This window comes from Talpa occidentalis, unplaced genomic scaffold (assembly GCF_014898055.3).
Source record: "Talpa occidentalis isolate TD23 unplaced genomic scaffold, MPIMG_talOcc4v2.1 talOcc4.6, whole genome shotgun sequence".
Lineage (NCBI taxonomy): Eukaryota > Metazoa > Chordata > Mammalia > Eulipotyphla > Talpidae > Talpa > Talpa occidentalis.
Window position 1 is genome coordinate 7882419 of NW_023604972.1, and position 16179 is coordinate 7898597.

At 33.9% G+C, this 16179-nt stretch overlaps 1 protein-coding gene across 7 annotated transcripts in view; it reads right to left on the reverse strand.

The window, feature by feature from the left end:
- LCORL (ligand dependent nuclear receptor corepressor like) overlaps positions 1 to 16179 on the reverse strand; it is a 131336-nt gene that overhangs the window by 67735 nt on the left and 47422 nt on the right. The window contains exon 5 of one of the 7 annotated variants that reach the window (XM_037529089.2): positions 15316 to 15362. The exons of the other annotated variants lie outside the window; for them this stretch is intronic. Within the exon in view, the coding sequence (XP_037384986.1) occupies positions 15316 to 15362 (47 nt within the window). The remainder of the gene's footprint in view (positions 1 to 15315; positions 15363 to 16179) is intronic. 7 annotated transcript variants of the gene reach the window in all.

Sequence of the window (16179 nt, forward strand, 5' to 3'; positions counted from 1 at the left end):
TTTATCAGAAACATATGGTGAATTTTGCTGAAGATCTTTCAGCATCAGTGGATAAACCTCATTTTTGTTCTTCCTTAGATTAAAGGGTAAACTACATTAATGAATTTCCTAAAACTGACACATTCTTGCATTACTGGGATAAATCTCACTTGACCATTATTCTTTTAATGTAGTATAAAATTGTTTCATTTTTTTTTCCTATTGATATAAGTGCAATTAGTTTGTGGTCATGAGTGTCAACTATGTGAGATTTTTATCTAGGTCAATATCATAATCAAGTTAAAAATAATTTAGGGACTTTTTATGTTGGAAAAATTAATGGAATACAATTTAGAAAAATGGTTAAGCTACAACTTTCAAACCTTCTGTGCTTGATACTTTTGTTGAGTTTTCTTGATATGCTTATTTCTAAAAAAAAAAAAAAGAGACCTATTTAAGCATTCTATCTTTTCTGAGACAATTCTGATAAACTGGATATTCCAATTATCCATTTCATGTGAAATAGAAAATAGTATCTCATGACTTTAAATACAAGATAGTATCTTAAGACTTTAAAATTTCTTCACTGGTTATTTCCTCACTGTCATCTCTTATATATTTGTGATTCTTCCTTCTGTATTACTCTACCTTGCTCCTCAGACTGTTGGTGGTTTATCTTTTTAAAAATGTTTTCAAATAGGTTTTTTTTTTTTTAAGTACTAACATGTTTGTCTTCTACCTCTTTAAAATTTTGCTTTTATTTTTATTGCTTCCTTATCTTTTCAACTTCTTTCCTCATTCTTTATTCTGACTTACTATTTTCTTACTATTTTTGGATGAGAATTCACATCGTTCTCCAATTTTTGTTGATAAAAATATTACAGATTAAGTCTTTTTCTAATCAGTTTCAATTATACCCTCTTGATTCTTTTCTTTTTTTTTTAAAGATTTACTTATTTATTTATACAAGCACTGGGTATAGTCAGAAGCGCGGGAGGGTGAGAGAATTCACCAGAGCCAGAGCGGGGAGCAGAGCAGGCAGAAGGACCGAAGGACACTGCTGAGGGGAGCAGCGGGCGGCAGGAGAGGTCTGCGCGCCATGGGGGACCCTCCTCTGGTGGCCGGGGAGCAGCCGGGGATCGAACCGGCGCTACAGAGGCTGTGGGCAGCTTCGCAACCCAGCGCTCAACCGCTGCGCCACCAGGGAGGCCTTACCCTCTTGATTCTTAAAGGCATTTTTTCCATTATGAGTATTTAGAAATTTTATAATTTTGTTTCCTTATCTTTATTTTTTGTTTCTTATTTTAACCCTAAAGTTATTTGAAAGAATCCCTACACTGTAGGTGACAGGACTTTGAAAAATTGTTATTCATTTCTACATTTACTGCATTATGATGAATAATGGTTTTCTGTGCTGTTTCTACTTTATGGAACTTGTTCAGTATTTCTTTTTTGACTTAGCATATAAAATAGTTTGTGAATGTCCATGTACACTGAGAAAGTATATTTACATTACCTAGGGATAGACTCTGTATCTAAACTATACATTTTTATTCTTTTCGGTTTTCTATATCCTTACTTTAGAAGTACTTCATCTACTATACTGACCATCTACTATACTGCTGATAACATGGTCTGAAAGCGTCATGTTAAACTCCTATGTTTGTCCTTTTTCTTAAGTCTCTGTAGATGTTTGCTATGAAGATTTGGTACCTAGGTACTAATAAATGCTGTATGTACATTATGATTTATGACTTTAACAAAGTTTTCGGTCATCAAAATAAAAGTCCTCAGGACAATCAAAGTAGTATGGTATACAACAGAAATACTTTTAGTACTTCACAGTAAATTGTACAAAATATTTTTTAAATGTCCAACCTAATGTTTAAAATTTCTTAAGTTTAAAAAATGTATTCCTACATAAGTGCACTCTTAACTGAAATGGCCCTTTTTCACTACAGTGTATGTGGCAATGAAGAACATAAGAACTACTAGCAGTTTGTTGCCATTGGTTTGATTCATACTAAGGGGCCTGGAATTTTAGCCAACACTGTTTTCATACCATCAGTACAAATGCCAACACAGCAAAAGTGGCAAATAACATCTTAGCATCCTATTTTTAAAATAGTCTTGACCTTAAAGACTCTTTGAATGAGTCTCAGGGGCTCCAGGATTCTATATAACCACATAGAAAATCATGATCTTATAAAGCCTAGTATCTTATCTCATCACAAATAGCATGCTGGAGGGTAATATACAAGAATAACTAGAAATATATCTTTGTAGATCAGACATATCTGAGACCAAATTCTCACTCTTCTGATTACAGACTGAGTAACTCCAGGCAAGTTGCTTTAAAAGTCTTAATTTCTTGGGTCTCCCCTGGTGCTGCAGCGGTTGAGCGCTGGGCTGCGAGGCTGCCCGCAGCCTCTTCAGCGCCAGTTCGATCCCCAGCCACCGGCAAGGGTCCCACAAAAAAAAAAAAAAAAACAACAACAACAAAAAAAAAACCCTGAATAAAATAACAGAGTGCTTACCAAGTGCCTATCAGGTAATACTTAAAGGCCAGGTAATTTTGGGTAGTCTCTGATCAAATGCTTCAGCAATAACCAAATTTTTGCAGTTCTAATTCCCTAGAATTTCAATCTTTTCCAAAAATTGACCATTAAACCATATCTATCTTCTTTACTTTTAGAGAAACATTTTGTTTCACTACTTTATGTTCATTACCTATCTCCTGTATATTTAGGATTGACTCTCTTCTTACTTTAGATGTTTGACTCATTAATTATGTTCTAAACTTAATATAAAGTTTTAAATGTCTTTCTACCAAATCAACTTGTCCTATAAGTTTTGAAATGTATTCTAATTGCCATTATGAGTTGTCTTTATCCCATGAATTACTTAGAAATGTCCTAAAATTTCTATCTACATGTACTTATTTTTTAAAAGTTATCTTTTGCTATTGATCACCACCTTAATTGAATTCTATGAACATGGTGTCAATTTTTAGTTGCTGATAATTTATTAATTGCACAGAATGCAGTCAATTTTCAAAATATTTTAAAGTAAACTTGAAAAAAAATTTACAAACTATTCTAGTTGGGGTCACGCGTCTACATGCCTGCTGGCTCAAATCTGTTAACTATTGAATATTGATCAAAAATTCTTTCTTATGATTTACTTAGGTCTGTTTGACTGAAGATTTTAAACTCACCCTCTCCAATGTTTTCTACTCCATTTGGCAAATTTTGCTTGATACATTTTCAAGTAATGTTATTCTGATATACATATTCCTAATTTTCACGGTTAACTGCTGAACAGTACCTTTTATCATTATATTAATTTTTAACACCTAATACTTTTCAATGGTGTCCTAATCTCATAACAATTCTTCTGGACTTCATATTGAATTCTCACAGGAAAAGGTAGAGATGGCTAAAGGTCTATAGTTAAACTCCAGAGAGAGTTGCAGGATATAAGGTTTATGTACAGAAGTCCATTGTCTTCCTATATACCCCCAATGAACAAGTGAAATTTGCAATTTACAATGATTTACATTAGTACTCTCAACGATAGAATACTTAAGTATAAACCTAGCAAAATATAAAATCTATATAAGGAAGACTACAAATCTCTGGGAAAAAAATCAAATTAAAAATAAATAAATGGAGAGATATTCCATGTTCATGGATAGAAATTTAATATTTCTACTGAGTTCTTCCTCAATTTGATCTATAAATCAATGCAACCCTAATCAAAATCATTATGTGTTACTTTGTGGATACTAAGAAACTGATTTGAAAGCTTATATAAAAGAAAAAGGACACAGAATAGTCAACACAATAACAAAGAACTAAATTGGAGAAATGACACTAACCTCCCAAGACTCACTATAAAACTCTAGTAATAAAGGTAAATAGACAGTATGACATGAAACAAGAGTAGAGAGTGGACCAAAAATAGCCTAAAAATAGAACCACACAAAAAGATTCATCTTTGATAAAGGAGCAAAGGTAACAAATGAAGAAAGGAGAGTCTTTTCAACAAATGGTGGAGGAACAAGTGGACAACCATATGCAAAGAAAGAATCTAGACATAGATTTTATATTTCTCATCAAAAACCCCCCTCAAAATAGGTAATCTATCTAGATGTAAAACATAAAAACTAGAATTAAAAAAGGAGAATATCTTGGTGACAGTGGCTTGGCAGTGACTATTTAAAACAAAAGCACAATGCATTAAAAAATTGATAAGGTGGTCTTTATTAAAAGAAAAATTCTGGTGTGAAAGACTCTAAGGAAATGAAAAGATAAGCTACAGACTCAGATATTTGCAAAAGATCTATCTGATAAAGGGGTCTTATTTGAAAAATATACAGAGAAATTTAAAATTCAATGAGAAAGGGAACAATCCCATTTAAAAATGAGCAAAAGGTCTGAACCGATATCTTACATATTATCTAATAGTTGTAAATAGCATATAAGCATATGAAAAGATGCTCAATGTCATATTACTAAGAAACTACAAATTAAAATATCATGAGATACTACTACCTCTCCCTATTAAACAGCCAAAACCCTAAATACTGACATCAAATGCTGGTGAGGATGGGGAACAATAGAAATTATTATTCATGTGGAATGTCATAGCCACATAAGGAAGAGATTTGCAAAGCTAAACAGTCTTATTATGGGATCCAGATATTTACTCAATGAGTTCAAAACATGCCGACACATATACCTGTGATTGTGTAGAGCAGCTCGACTTAGAAATGCTAAAAAGTGGAAGCAATAAAAAGAAAAAATTGGAAGCAACCAAGATATCCTTTAATAGATGAAAGTATGGGGCTTCCCCGGTGGCGCAGCGGTTGAGCGCTGGGTTGCGAAGCTGCCCGCAGCCTCTGCGGCGCCAGTTCAATCCCCGGCTGCTCCCCAGCCACTGGAGGAGGGTCTCACATGGCGCGCAGACCTCTCCTGCTGCCCGCTGCTCCCCTCAGCAATGTACTTCGGTCCTTCTGCCTGCTCTGCTCCCCGCTCTGGCTCTGGTGAATTCTCTCACCCTCCCGCGCTTCTGACTGTACCCAGTGCATGTATAAACAAAATAAACAAATAAAATAAATAAATAAAACATGTCTCTATAAAATTAAAAAAAAATACCTTTAAAAAAAAAAGTATGCACAAAATGTGGTACACAATAGCATGTAATTGTATTCAATAAAAAGAAAGTCATGAAAAGGCATAAAGGAATCTTAAATGCATAATGCATACTCAGTAAACAGAGCAAATATAAAATGGTTATATACCACTATATGATTTCAATTATATGACATTCTGAAACAAGCAAAATATCAGTGTTTGACACAGGATGGGAACACAGGGTAGAGGGATGAACAGGTGGAAGACAGGAGTTTTAGGACTGTAAAAATACTGTGTATGACACTGTAAATTAAATTGTACCTTTGGCAAAATCCACACAATTGTACAATATGTAAACAGTGAATGTATTATAAACAATGGGCTTTATTTCATAACATATCAATTCACTAATTGTTAACAAATCCATCGCACCAATGAAAGATGATATGGGAACTCTACCTTCTGCTCAACTTTTCTATAAATCTGAGATAGCCCTTTAGAAAAACTCCATTTAAAAAATAAAACAAAAATTACATCAAGTGGAAAACCCATCTGATTTCACATACTTTCCTTCCTTTAAAAAAACTATTCAATAGATGGCACCAGAGATCCTTTACAATAAGGAATCACAAGATGCTTTCTATGATTCATAATGTTTGTCTTTAATGTTAATATGTGGTTAGAGAGTGTATTTATTCATTAATGAATAATTTGATTGATGCTTTTTAAAAAAAGATGCATTACAGAAAACTAAATTTAGATGCAAATTATATCACCCATAAATAGGTAAATAATCAAGAAAATCTAAAATTGCAGATCTAAAGAATTATGGAACAACAGCAATTCTATATTATGGATAAATAAAAAAGGTGCTATATTCTGCTATTTAAAAAACAAACTCCAACTCACATTTGACAACTACATAGCACATCCATTTGACACTTCTTGACTACTAGTGAATATGCTATCTCATTAATAAATTGTCTTTCTCTATAAACTAAAAGCATTCAGTAAACAAATGATTTTAAAAATCATTTTCTCACTAGCCAGAACAGGGAAAGTATTGTGTCTTTCTAAAAAGCAGAGGACAAACTTTCTTTCCTCCATTGCATATTATTTGCTCCTTTGTCAAAGATTAGTTGACCATAAATCTGTATGGAGCTGGAAGAGATCATGCTCAGCAAAATAAGCCAGAAAGAAAAAAAAAAATACTGGATGGTCTCACTCATAGCAGGAATTTAGAAAACCTAAATAAGGGACGAGGAAAAAGACAAATTATAATAAAGTAAAAATCAAAATCAACAAGCAACTATAAACCAGAGACACAGTATAGGGGGCTGGGGGTGGGGGGAGAGGAGAGAAGGGAGTAGGGTCAAAATAAGGGGGGGTGGGAATTGTATAGGGAATATAACTAAGATGAAAATGCATACATTATGCAAAAATGAAAAATGATGTAAAAATATATAAAATAAAAAAAAGCAGAGGGTGAAAACATGTTTATCACCCACTAAATAACTATCACCTACCCACGTACTAGGCATTCAAACTGACACACTTAATATGTAATTTTATAGAGAAAAATTTAGTTGCTCTGACTTTTTTAAAAACCTCTTCCCCTACTCTCTTTAATTTACATCACTTTAAAATAGTGATTTTTATACCGGTGAGTGGGTTATAAGTTAATGGTGACCAACTAACTTACATTGCCACTTTGGCGGGAATAGCAGAGAAGGGGGTAGAAGAAATACTACATATGCAAAGTCTCAGGAGTAATAATGACTGAAATGTCTATTTTTCTTAGTAGAGAGTGTGTAATTTAGTTTAATTAGAAAGAAGATTTTTGTTTCCCTCAATTTCAAACCTCTCTATATAATTGTATAAGGTTTCCAAGAACCACCACCAAGACGTATATACTGTAGAATAAATATATTAAATTTAACAAATAAGTTAGAAAAGATCATGCTCAGAATACACTTTGTAATAACTTCATAATTCATTATATCTGTGTTATAATCATATACAATTAACATAGAGAGTTACAGTTTTTATAAAATGACATATCCCATTCCCTTTTAATCTCCCTGAACAATTTAAAGGCTTCGGCCTCATTTTAGGTTGGCTCTCTTTCCTTGTGTCTATTTCCTTAATGACAAACATTGCTCTGGGATAACATTCTAACTATTTTAATGTTTTCATACAAATTCTGCCAATACTCTATTTGCAATTGTTTTCCTAGCATGTTGTACTATTCTCCTGCTGCTGGATACATTAAAATGAAACAATCTCTAGCATCACACTATGCCAGACAATTGTGGGGGGAAAAGCATCAAAAATGTTTTTATGGTCTATTAATAAAGAAATACTTTCTGCAATCACTGACCTATATTAAAATGAAAAGATTATTTCTCAATATAAAGAGTAGTGTTAATATATCTAACTTTTAAAAGTGTAAAGTTAGAATGTTAGAGAATGGCTAATAGAACCTCTCAGATTAAAAAAAACAATTTTCATTAATGATTTCATTCTTAATTTACTAAAAATCTGTTGTAATAGAAACAATGAATGGGAAATCTTAATAGACTTAGATTTCTTCCTATTTTTCAGGAAAAATGTTAACAAGCATGACACCTAGATTACCAAAAAACAAATAGGAGGTAAAAGGGAAAAATAGATGAACTGAACTTAACATTCTGTCTGCAATAGTTCTAGAAAACATCATGGAACTTGGAAAGAGGCTGTGGCTCTTCTAAAGAAACAGTTAATCAGGAGTGGGGATGATATCTGGGGGCGGGGGGAGAAGAAATGTATGTATAAAGTCTAGTGGCTTAATCCTTAAAGTATAACATTCTGGGTGCAGCATGGAGATCACCCAGACAGTCAAAGAGGTAGACAAGATTATTAACCCGTTTGTGAAAGAATTCCTTTGGTAGTATGGTGAAGATCTACTCAAAAAAGTATGTTTTCACTGCAAAATTATGTAAGATTACAAAAGACATCAACTATATATATTGGAATATAATTGTCAAAACAAAAAAAAATTTTTTTTTGAGGGATTTATTGAAATACACTGCTGAGAGGAGTAGTGGGCAAGACAGGAGAAGGCATCTGCCAAAACCCAATTTTTAAGTGAGATATAACAATATATGTGTTTTCTTCTTAATGTATTAAAGCATAAGATCTAGTAGTAAGACTAATACATACACCATAATTTTGAAGTAATGAGAATGTTAAATAATAACTTAAGATACAGTATTATGGTAACAACTATGATTTTTATTATTGGAAGAGGTATTACTAATGCTACTGCTACTTACTATCAAGATTTATTAGAAAAAATATAAAATTTCTAGAGGTGAGCAAAAACAAAGATGTCATTTTTCTCAAGTTCATGGATCCATGGAATACTATCCATGAGCTTTATGGGGAATATCATCGGTTAAGAAGCCAGGAGTGTGGCAGTAAAATTACAGAGCCATGAAAACTTGATAAACAATATTACGCAAATTAAAGCAACAAAATTAGCATATGCTATTTTAAAGTTCCAATGATACTGTGCTGCCCACTGCTTCGTTTCTTAAACTATGAAGCAGAACAAGAAAGATTAGAAAATAACATGTTATATAGGGTAGAAAAGATCCAGAATTTCCTTATTATTTTCAGAAAGAAGATAAAGCATAGCTATATTGAAACTAGTTTAAAAAAATGTATCCCCAATAAGAATCACTTGATAACCACCATAACCACAGACTGCCAAAACAACAATCATTCTACATATCCAGGTATTCCATTCCTATCCTGCTTCATCTAAGCTTCCACTTCTTACACAATCTACTGATATTTCTGCCAAACAAGCCAGGGTCAGAACACATGAATAACAATGGCACAAGTCTTTCAGCTGTCCTAACTGCTATCCCAGAGATACGAAACAATTCATTATAACACTGAACAAGAGGGGCAAACCATTTTTTCCTTATGAGCATGTAACCAGGCAAGTTACTCAAGACACTTTATCTCAATGCTCATAACTGTTTACACAATAGTCTGTGTTGTAGTAAAAATATGACAAGAAATTATTTGGAATGCTGAGTCATTTCCCATGATAGTTTTTTTCTTTTTTCTGCAACCTCAGCTGCTATGGCACTTACAGTTAAGTAGTACCAATCTCTAACCCAACAAAGTTGTAAATTTAGATATAGTCTTATTCCTATTATAGCCACCTTCAACAGAGCTTAGAAGTTTCTGTCCAGAGGCTATTGTGGGGGAATCGGGGCTAGGAGTGCCAGAGGTGTTTGTAGCACATGCACCCTTGTTGGACATATCCTGTAACAATGTGGAACTCAAAGAAATACCAACATCTCTAGACAAGCTTTTAGATTGCCTATGCTTTCTGGGAACTTTTCTGGGAAAAACGGGGTACAAAGTAACAGTATGAAAAAGAAAAGCAGATTCCTTACTAAAAAAAAAAAAAATCAAATATTTAAACATTAGCATGGGCCTCCCCTGGTGGCTCAGCAGTTGAGCACTGGGCTGTGAAGCTGCCCGCAGCCTTTGCAGCGCCGTTTCGATTCCCGGCCGCCGGCGAGGGTCCCACATGGTGCGGGTCCCACATGGCGTGACAGACCTCTCCTGCCATGCCCGCTGCTCCCCTCAGCAGTGTATTTCGTCAGTCTGCCTGTTCTGCTCCCTGCTCTGGCTCTGGTGAATTCTCTCACCCTCCCGTGCTTTTGACTGTACCCAGTGCTTATATAAATAAATAAATCTTTTAAAATAAATAAATAAATAAACATTATCATGAAGCCCCAATAAGGTTTAAAAATCTATTCTACATCAGTTAAGTATGATAAGGACTACTATGGATACAGTATTGTTCTCTGGACATGACAAAATCATGTAGAATATCTGCTACAATAACAAGCAGAAATGTAAACTGAGGAATAAGGCTTAATACTGAAGCCAACAAGAGTAATATTTCTTTTTTGCCTATTGAATATGAGTCACAAAAGACCCACCCATACGCTGCTTTCTTACATTATCACCTTTAACTTTTAATGAGACTTCAAATAAAATGTAAATAAATCACTACTAAGTATTTTTAAAAGTTGTTTATCTAGAAAATAATGGACTAGCTAGAGACACAGAGCTATATTTCTACTAAAGTTAATGGTCATTGTTACAAGTAAATTAATTAAAAATCAACTGCCTGGTGGCGCAGGCAGTTGGGCGCCACACTGTGAAGCTGTCCGCAGCCTCTGCAGCGTGGGTTCGATCCCAGCCGGCCAGTGAGAATCCCATATGGCGCGGTAGACCTCTGCTGTTTGGCCCGCTGCTCCCCTCAGCAGTATAATTTGTCAGTCTGCCTGTTCTGTTCCCTGCTCTATCTCTGGTGAATCCTCTCACCCTCCCGTGCATCTGGTCTGTACCCCAGCACTTGTATAAATAAAAAATAAATCTTAAAAAAAAAAAAATCAACACTAATCTAATTAGGATACTGACACTCAGGGTAATAAAAGAGACATTGAGAGAGAATACTTTCTGCTCTCTAGGAATTACTAATCCATTATGGAATGATATAAAGATAGTACTATTTCTTAGCAGAGTATATCAAGGCTCATTTTAGTCTTCAGTTTCAGCATTCTTGAGTACAATAGGTTAAAGATGAGAAGAGAGTCAAGACCACAAGAACTGCTTTCTCTATTTAATCTCCACTGTATCCTAGTGTATAACATGCCTGTGTCCCCTTGAACTAAAGTACTGTATCTTACAGACCTATTCAGTGATCTACCATCATGATGATCACAAGAAGATAACTCAATAAATTTCACAACTAAATAACTCTCTTCTCTTTAAGGGAAATAAGGACTTCACTAACAACTGAGCAATAAGTTAATCTGTTTTTAATTTACAGAAAATAAGAATGAGAAAATATTCCTTTGCTCTCATACTTTACACAAAAGGTACTGAACAGTCATGGAAGAGAATTATTAGAGAAAATGTATCTTCTTTTCTGGTAGTCCAAAAAAGCTAACTGATTTAAAGGTTCATAACAGTAAAAATAGACATTGTTTATGTTCCTTTCATTTTGGTTTACTATGAATAAGCACTGCATCAAGAATAAAAAAAAAGTAAAGAATCAAATGAACGGACACTTTTATCTCACAGATTTCATAGTCTCAATTGCCCATGTGAATGAAAAATTTATCAGGTCAGAGGAACATTAGAGAACATATAACCTTAATATCTCTGCCTTTTATAACATTGTAAGGAATTTAAGGGAAGGAGGATTAAGGAGGACAGAACAATGTATTAAGAACTTATACCAATATTATTTAAAAAGAAACTCTTGCTGCATTCCAGTTATTCTTTCAATTTTCTGTGGCTTCATCTGATGGATTAGAAATAGTTCCATCAGGGCCTCCCTGGTTGCACAAGGGATTAAGTATCAGCACTATCAAGGTATCAGTAGCCATTGCAGCATGAGTTCGATCCCCAGCCAGGGAGTTAACCCACATGTCGCAGCAGACGTCTCCTGTCTGACCTGCTGTTCCCCTCAAGCAGTGTGTTTCAGTAGATCCACCTGTTCTGCTCCCCATTTTGTCTCTAGTGAATCCTCTAACCACCCCCACACCTCTGGCATACACCCCTGCTCTTGTATGCATAAATAAATAAAATGAATCTTGGGGAAAAAAAAAAAAAAGAAACAGCGCCATCAATTCAGTCAGGGACATGAACATGGATAAACCTTTGTCATTTAATCTACCTGTTCATTACTTCATTAGCTCATTCTAATTAAATATTACCACCAAACAACAGGAACTAAAGCCTCTATGTCTTATCAAACTTCACTTGGGCAACTCCATTAATCAAACATTTTTAAAACTGCCTTGTTTATCTTACTAAGTGCTACTGGCAATCACTGCCTCACATTCCTACATTATTTACATTATATATAGTACATGTTCTTTGGTCAAGATATTAATCCATTATTTTTTTGTATGTAAAGGAAAGGAGAAAAATTATCTCTTACTCGCCTACCTACTTTAAAATGTTACAATTGATTGGTCTTTAATTTTTCATAATTAGTAAATCTCTACATCTTAAAATGTATTCCCCCTAGGATCTCTATAGTTTGCTACCTCAATTTATTTTTACATGTTTGTTTAAATGTCATCTGACTACCCCTTTATAATATTGCCATTACACCTCTGTCCTGGCATTCCAACACTCCTCTTCCCCACTGTCTCTATAGCACTTAAATTTATATGTGTATTTTTCATATATATATATATATATATATATATATATATGCAGCCTGTGTGTATATACAACACATTTAACCAGAAATATTATTTACTTGTTTATTATCTTAATCCCCTGACTAAAATTTATGTAAAACTTCTTGAGAACAGGCTGCTAACCAACTACATCACAACGAATCCACATAAAGTAAGGAATTAAAAATAGCCAGCAAGAGAAAGGGCTACAAAAGCATCTTTTATGTATGTGTAAGCTTCAGTAACAGCAATAAAACTAAAGAAAACATTGAGAGAAAAGACTGAAGTCACAGGGAATTTTGCTGATGAAAGACCGTAAGTTCCACAAGACACAGCAGAAAGAATATGCACTGGTTATAAAGGAATATGTGAGAGGGTCAAATTAAAGAATAAAAAAGATAAAAAAAAATCAGTGTCTAGATTATGATGAATGAGCTGACAGTTGGTCTTTAATTTCCCCCACAGATGGTACTGCAGGTAGAAGTGATTTTACCAGAAACGTGAAAATCTTAAATCCAATTCTAATTTTAATTGTGTTCTTAGAATTTCATTCATATTCACCATGGAGGTATGCTGCTTAAAAATTAAGACTTTGAGGGCCTCCCCAGTGGTGCAAGCAGTTGAGCACTGGGTTGCGAAGCTGCCTGCAGCCTCTGCAGTGCTGGTTTGATCCCTGGCCACCAGATGAGGGTTCCACATGGCGCGCAGACCTCTCCTGCTGCCCGCTGCTCCCCTCAGCAGTGTACTTCATCAGTCTGCCTGCTCTGCTCCCCGCTCTGACTCTGGTGAATTCTCTCACCCTCCCGCGCGTCTGACTGTACCCACTGCTTGTATACATAAATAAATAAATCTTAAAAAAAAAAATTGAGACTTTGAAAGGAAAAAGTTCTATGTTCAAAATAGGCAAGGAAAACTACATAAAAACCTGGCTATCAACTAATTTAAGGATAAAAAGCTGGTTAATACTCAGCTTTCAAATAACTGCATCAAATATATCAAGGTCTTGGAAAGTAAAGGCCAAAACAGTATTCACATGAATGCTAAGTGTACGTGTGCCTAAAAGATAAAAAAGCAGGGAAAACAAACTATATTTTGATGAAAGAATGTTTCATCTTATATTTAGCATTATGATTCATTCATCTTTAATTCAGTTACTATGTGCAACTACCCATGTAATTTAGTCAAATTATGTAGCCTTCTTTAAAAAAAAAAAGATGAGACATCTTCTGAATCATAAGCTACTGACTTACACTGCTTACACTTCAGGTGATCAGAAAATATAAAGCTAGAAGTCAAAATAATTTATTTAGCTTACATTTCATGGGGACAGCTTTGCAACAGGTATTCTATATGCATATGCCCGTATCTATTGACATTTCAAAACAAATAAACTGACTGATATTTAAACTATACAAGCAATAAACTTAAGTACAAAGGAAAGATAAATTCTATGTACATGCTAAATAACTTCCTTCTTCCAAATAGCATAAATGAAGTATTAATAGTATGGAGTATTACAGAAACTGAAAGATACCTGGAGAGTTTTAAGTACTCATTCATTCATTCAAGAAGTATCTACTAAAGACCTAAGGCACAACAAATACTACTCACTGAAAATACTGAGGATTCCATGATTAGCAAAACACAGTTCCTATCATGGAATTTTCATTCTCCAGTTTTAAAGATAAATGCTAGAAGGAATTAAATTTTGAAAAATTGCTAACAAATACACAAAACCGGTTAAAAGTTCCTATCTGTAAATATTCCCTCCTCCCTTATTCTATTTATTCATTACTCAAAGAGTATTTCTGACTAACTTCTAAGTACAGAGACTTACCCAAACAATTTTTTGCTTAAGTAGTAAGTTTACTCTGATCACCAAACTGTTCATATAAAGGAAAAATGGGAATCTATGACCTATATAGATCCACCTTTTGTAAGTCTACGCTAGTCAGCCTAATTCAATTCAAATACTTCCAATTCAGGCTGCTAAATAGTGAAGAGGAAGAATTTTCTGCTTGAACAGTTAAAGAATATAGGTGTTCCTCACACAGAATATCTGTCATCTTCTTAAAATTTCTTCTTGCAAACTCAAATGTCCGTAACACAGAAGACACAATACTTAATTTCTTTGTGCTTCATTATCTCTACCAGTTAAAATGGTAACAGTTATCTACACCTCTTACTAATGCTTTAGGGTTAAACTAGATATTGGCGTAAAAAGGGTTAGTGCTCAAATGATAACATCTTTTTGAGTATTGCATTCTCAACAAAAATCAGCTTATATTTATCATCATCTCCTAAAGCCATAGTTAGAAAAGACAATAAATATGTTACAATAAGAATAGTAAAAATTTCTTTATCTTTTGGCAAGGTGATCAGCATGCATATGGTATGTTCTTCAAACTAAGCAACATATTTAAAATATCAGTAATGCTAACATTACTAATATCCAGAATTCCTAGAAGTGGCCAACTTTGGAGACTTTTCTATAATCAGGTAAAAGCTTCATCGACAAGATGCTTTATCAACATTTTATTTGCTACCCCGAAAAAGTAATTCCTGTTTAAAAACACATTTTAACCTTTTATTTCAAAGTAAACAGTAGAACTAAATAGAAGACCAACAGTTAAGGCCATTTAAAAGTTATCTTCAAGCTTCACTCTAGTCAGACCATATTAGAACACTCTGAAATTATTTTACTAAAAAATTTTTAATAAACAAACATAAGCAGAAAAAAACCTTATGCTTAATTAAATCTGGAAAGTGATGGACTATAAATGAAAAGTTAAAAAATTAAGGCCTGAAGAAGAGCAAAAAGACCAGTAAGAATCTTTCACTGAAAAACTCTGAAAACCTTCAAAGATCTTGAAGAAAACCAAGAAATTCCCAAATGAAGAGGTCACTAAATATCCATGAGCACTCACCCAACCATTGGTAGGAGACCTCTTGGAGACCCAGATGCTTGAATCAGCTGAAATAGTACCAAGTTTTTACTGATTACTCTTAACAGGGTAATGGAGCATAGGTTAAACTCCACACTAAATTAAAAATTAAAGGTTATTATCATTGTTAATGCTAGCTACTACCATTACAAATTATTGATAAGAAAAGGAAACCGAATAATGAGTTCTAAGGTGAGGGCAACTTGCTGCATGCATGTGTAAATATACATTTTCTCCATTCAGAGATACAGGTCTGATAATATAATCCTTCTTATAAGTATAAATATACAGGAAGAATAAAGTTTTTCAAATTAGAATGTTACAAAAATCTCAAAGAAAGCATGTAAAATATTTTAAAATATAGATCCAGATAGAGTATCTTGAAAAATGAGTGGTTCTTAAAAGATAATGCTAATTTCTCAACACTAATTTAGTTAAGACATAGGAACTGATTTTCAGTTCCCTAAAATTAAAAAGTATAGTTCTTAAATTTAGATCTTTTAATATAATAATGATTCTTAGAAGATTCTCATATTTCAGCACATAAAAGACTAATGAAAAGAAACGAAAACTTCCTTTCTCAAATGTGTGGAATGTTTCCAATATTACCAATGACAAGCTTATCAATTTAACTGAAAATATCTGGTATTACCCAGTTCCAAAGAGAGTAAAGCAAGGTCAATACCTAGATGAGAATACAGGAATGGATTTCTCAAATTCTGGAAGCTGGGATGCTCTCCAATCTGATCCTCCATTCTCCACACACTATTGGTTTTATTTGAAAGGTATGTATGGTAAACATTAAGACCCTCTACACTACTGCTGAAATGGTCAAGAACAAAAACT